A 4,759-nucleotide genomic window follows, 5' to 3' on the forward strand; every position below is an offset into this window, starting at 1 on the left:
ATTTAGTACAAATTATTCATTTGCTTGTAATTCTAAAAACAATTTTTTAATATAACTATTATTTAAATAAATCTACCATCATGTTCCCAACTTGTCACAGGGGTTTAAATAGGGAGGGCTGTTTTTTCTTATTGGGTGGTTCCTCTCCAAGGTTACAAACAGCCTTTGAGTCTCAAACAGAAACAACAGCAGCACTAAAACAAAAGATTTTTTTGTTTTGCCCTTTTTCTTTCAAACAACCCTTTCATCGCCATGACAGGCAGTGGCTTTTTAACGACAAACTGCATTAGATTAAAACAATTCAGTGCAAACGCTTTAGTGAGTTTTGTGCCTGGTGTGTAGATCTATGGAAAGTGGGTGCTGCACGTCGGCTCGTGGGACAAACCGGGCCTGAAGAGTGACCTGCTGTCGGTGAACAGCTCCTGGGTCGAATTGTCGCCATCCTCGGACAGCGGGGTCATCACCATCTACTGGGCTGACCGCCTGTAAGGACTGATCACAGACTGCAAAAAAAAAACTTCTCACAGTTTTGCTTTTAATTAAATTAGGCATAAATTGTTGCTATGAATAGTTATAAATAATTAGTGTCTTATCAGTGGGACATAATGTGGAGAAAAGGACAAATGTCTTTACCCAGCAAAACAAGACCTGTTTTACTATTTAGGCTTTAAAAACAGCAAACTAATATGGGAAATGCTTTGTTAGCTAATATTAARGCACTTATAAGCTCCTAAATGGACCAAAAGATTAAACACTAAACCTGACTTTAAACAAAAACTAAACCAAAATATAAAAAAAAACGACATGTAATTTTGAGTGTTTCTTTCGAAGCCCAGGCCCAGATAAAACAAATGGTTAGGAGTTCTGAAATAAAACAAGAATCATCAGACAAACTTAATTTGAATTTCTAAATATATTTTATTTGTTTTTTTTTCACTCATTTTGTGTCTTTTAAGTCTTTCCTCTCTCTAATAGCGATGGTGTAAATTAGGTGATGACATCATTTAGTGAGTTCTGATTACMTTTAGGACAGTCGAGCGATTTTCCTTTCTGAGAAGTTGACTACACTGGTTTGTCACTATTTTCTCAACTGAACATAATCCATGTTGGGGATTTCATCAGGTGTCTTAAGGTTTGAGACGTTTGCTGATTCTTGAAAATTAGCCAATAGCATAATCTACAGTAATTTATGCYRTTTTCTCCACACTCTGTGCTCTWTCTGTCCYAGCTGATAAGRTACCAGTTATTAAGAACATCATTTCAAAAATGACTGAACTATCCCTTTAAARTTAAAWATGTTTCTGTTCTTGTTACAGCAAAGACGACAAGTGCCTTCATGGTCCTGCCAATGCCACCATTTCAGGAACGACCAGTCACACCACTTGTACGTGTTTTATAATATTCTGGGGTTTTTTTTTCTGTTTACTGACTCACCATCTCTTGCTGTGCACAGAACCAAATCACATTATAAAGGTGTGGGTGGATTTTAGAAGCAAACACTTGTGCAAAACAAGTCTGAATATTTTTTTAGGTGCATTTTAGCTTTCACTCTGGTAAAGCAACATGCATGTTCTGCACATTTTCTCCCATGTTTTCCAGTTATCATCAATGGCCACACTTCCTATCATGATGGAAAATATTACGAGACCTGCAGTGATTGTCTCCTGTCTGAGGACACAACTCTCCTCCCAGACGGCAAGTCAAAAGGACGATACCTGTTCCTCTTCAGTAAGACACGGTTCATGTTTTTCCTCATATTTAGATCATGCTGATCATTAGGATGCAGCCTTACATGGTCACTCTTTTTTTACAGCACGGACTGGTTCTCTGGAGCCATCCGAGCTGGACGTCTTCAAAAAGCAGGCAGAATGTCTCGAGTTTCTCCCAGAGTACCACTTTGGAAGCACACGTAAGACAGCGTTTCCAGCTTTCGGTTCTACAAATAACCAGAAAGCGTATTCATTCTGAGCTGTATTTATTTTTTTTGTTATGATTTCAGATCTGTGTCCAGACGAGAGGGAATCATCTGCTGTCAAGAACACAGAGAGTGACCAAACTGAAACTGAGGAGGAAAAAGAAGACACGGCTCAGTAAAACCATCTCTAACCACACTGTGCTGCAAAGTAACGTCTCATTTCTGAGTCAGATTTTTGTAGCAACAGACTTCAAAGGCCTCTGGTTGTCATGTCATTAATTCAACACCACGTAGTTTAACCTCTTATTAAAATTACTTCAGTAATATGTGTATGCAGCTGTTTTCCACTTGTTGTTTGTGGTAAATAAAAACAGTTCTTAATCCCTCTGAATGTGTTTTTTTTCCCCGCAATGGCTGCTTCACCTCTTCCTTTGTTTTCGATCCAACAAAGTTAAAAAGCTCTCCCTGTTCCCTGAAACACGCCGTCGCCGGGTAACAACTGTCAGAGGGGGAGAAAAGGAGTCCACACAGAGGAACAACCTTTACTTCRTTGATAAAAAGCTAGAACAAATCCTTTCTTAAAACATTTCARCAGTCCTGTGGCACTTTTCCTGACTTCATTCAGGAGCAGAGATGYGAGGAACAGAAGTCCCGTTGAGCTGGCCTTTCAGTGGCGTCCAAAAGATTTGCATGTCTCTGAGTGCTTGCTGAAAGTAAAAAATAAAAAAAACGTTAAGCATTAAAGACCTCCCCCTGTTTCAGCACTTACACAACAGCTTGTTTTGTTTGAAACTCTGGAGAGAAAATGAATCAGTGTCAGAGGGTTCCTGCTGCAGGTTCAGTTCTGTCCGCAGCCATGGCTCTGCTTGTCGTTGGGTTTCTGCTGACTCTGTCGTCCCTCAGCGCAGCCTCTTCTCCCGACTGTAAGGACCTGGTCCAACCTTTCACACCAGATGACCCCAGTTCAGTAAGTTACCTTTTTTTTTTTAAAACAAAATATCCCAATAATGGTTAAAAACACCTATTTATTCTGACAGCATTCATGCTTTTGCTTTACAGGTGTTTGGAAAGTGGGTGTACGTTCTGGGAGCTGGTGACCCCGCGCCGTACCACAAAGCACTGGAGTCCCTCAGAAGCTCCTGGATCGACTTGTCCCCCACGTCTGATGCTTCAACTGTGACTCTGCGATGGGGAGATCACTGCTTGTGAGTTCGCTCTTTTATTTCTTAAAAAAACACCCCTTTTAATGTWGATTTTTAACTTTATGAGAGCTCGTCTCTTGTTAGTAACCGGTGTATCTTCGGGGAGGTGAATGCAACCATCTCTGGACTTACAGCCACATTTCGCAGTAAGTAGGTCACAGACAGGCAGATATTTGTCTTTTATTGTAAATAACAAAAATATCAAGGAAGCATGAAATAAGTAGTTGTGCTTTTATAGAAAACTTGTCAGAGCACAAAGGACAAATCCTGCAGACTTGTTCTGGCTGCCTGCTGTGGACAGACGCTTTTCGAAACAGGGACGCCACCGGCAGATTCATTCTGCAGTTCAGTAAGTGCTGATTTTTATTTAGATTAAAGCATAACATGTGCATGTACCTCTTTCAAAAAAAATTTTTTTATGTCTTTCAGCGAGGACAGGACAAATAGATGCCAAAGACGTTGAAATGTTCAAGCAACAAGCAGAGTGTCTGAACTTCCCAAAGAACTTTCACAGCTACGACAACAAAACAGGTCAGTGGGTTTTTCTGCAGGCAGCTGCAGCTTTGCCTCAGAGCTGCGCAGACACTGCCACAAGGTGGAGATCCAACATTGGAAAATGAAGGATTTGGACATGAATATGCGCTAGATTAGAAATATTAAACTAAAAAATTAAATAAATAAATGCCCCCCTACCAGATGTCCAATTCCTGCTGTTGGCTTTGACTAAGTGTGGCCCMCTGAGCATCTACCTCATTAAAAAGGAGTTTTGTCTCAGAGTTTTGTTCTTTTCCTTTTTTTTCAGAGTTGTGTCCTGATGAGAAAGAAACAACTGAGTGAGCAGCTGCTAAWCGAAGAGAGCTGAAGAAATACGCACAGCAACATGTATTAAGAAAAATACAATCTTGTTTTGTGTTGTCTTTTCTCTCCTTTATGCAAAAAGTTTGTAAAGTGAGTGACAGGCTTCCACCAGAAACACATGTTGTTGTTTTTACAGTGAAACAAAGAAYCATGTTATCACATAACCTCTTTAAGAACATGATATTTTGATATATAGGTAAAAAAAAAACTTTAATTATGTAGTTTGGGATTTTTACTGTTTTGCCAACTTTCACAAAATTGTGAATTTAAAACAGACAAAAAGGGTTTTCTATGTTTAGCCAGTATTCAATGATTTTTGGTCATTTGCTGTGTTTGTGATCAAATAACATAATAACATGATGGCATTCACAAAGTTTGCAGAATTTGGAAACTAACAAGTATCTAACAAGACTTTGAAAATCTACATTCCTTAAAATTTCATATACCTGCGTGTGTGTCAAGTATAATTTATATGAGTTCTTATCAAACAAAGGTTTAGTGGATTGGAAATCTGCAGTAATTACAAACAGTAGTTACATTTGATGCATAAGAGATTAAAACTTATGTTGATTTTTTTATTATTTCCACATTTCCAGGTACATTTAATGAAAAGATTTCAAAATATCTGTGAAATCATTTGACACAAGCATAAATATGGATGATATAGACAATTGATACAGATATATTATTTACAAACAGTAGTTACATTTGATGCATAAGAGATTAAAACTTATGTTGATTTTTTATTATTATTTCCACATTTCCAGGTAGATTTAATGAAAAG

General features: G+C 38.2%; 2 protein-coding genes across 2 annotated transcripts; both read left to right on the top strand.

Annotated features, from left to right (window-relative positions):
- Positions 1-342: 342 nt before the first annotated feature.
- Positions 343-2,302, top strand: LOC106517518 (uncharacterized; the record flags this gene model as incomplete). The annotated part of the gene is given in 5 exon segments (XM_014008402.1): positions 343-485; positions 1,317-1,384; positions 1,600-1,728; positions 1,814-1,909; positions 2,000-2,302. Coding segments are annotated over 5 exon segments (531 nt in total), but the record flags the coding sequence as incomplete, so codon positions are not given.
- A 110-nt stretch (positions 2,303-2,412) lies between these two features.
- LOC106517519 (uncharacterized) lies at positions 2,413-4,556 on the top strand. The gene is made up of 6 exons (XM_014008404.1): positions 2,413-2,882; positions 2,975-3,120; positions 3,202-3,263; positions 3,356-3,466; positions 3,547-3,648; positions 3,920-4,556. The coding sequence occupies exons 1-6, from the start codon at positions 2,721-2,723 to the stop codon at positions 3,952-3,954; spliced, it is 618 nt and encodes a 205-aa protein (XP_013863858.1). The 5' UTR covers positions 2,413-2,720; the 3' UTR covers positions 3,955-4,556.
- The last annotated feature ends 203 nt before the right edge of the window (positions 4,557-4,759 follow it).

Source organism: Austrofundulus limnaeus, unplaced genomic scaffold (genome assembly GCF_001266775.1).
Source record: "Austrofundulus limnaeus strain Quisiro unplaced genomic scaffold, Austrofundulus_limnaeus-1.0 Scaffold49, whole genome shotgun sequence".
Classification (NCBI taxonomy): domain Eukaryota; kingdom Metazoa; phylum Chordata; class Actinopteri; order Cyprinodontiformes; family Rivulidae; genus Austrofundulus; species Austrofundulus limnaeus.

Excerpts from the sequence above, each read along its gene's own strand:
- LOC106517519 (XM_014008404.1), top strand. The coding sequence starts at position 2,721 with ATGAATCAGTGTCAGAGGGTTCCTGCTGCAGGTTCAGTTCTGTCCGCA. Across the intron at positions 3,264-3,355 it reads ACTTACAGCCACATTTCGCA|AAAACTTGTCAGAGCACAAA; the intron begins GTAAGTAGGTCA and ends GTGCTTTTATAG. Across the intron at positions 3,649-3,919 it reads CAGCTACGACAACAAAACAG|AGTTGTGTCCTGATGAGAAA; the intron begins GTCAGTGGGTTT and ends CTTTTTTTTCAG.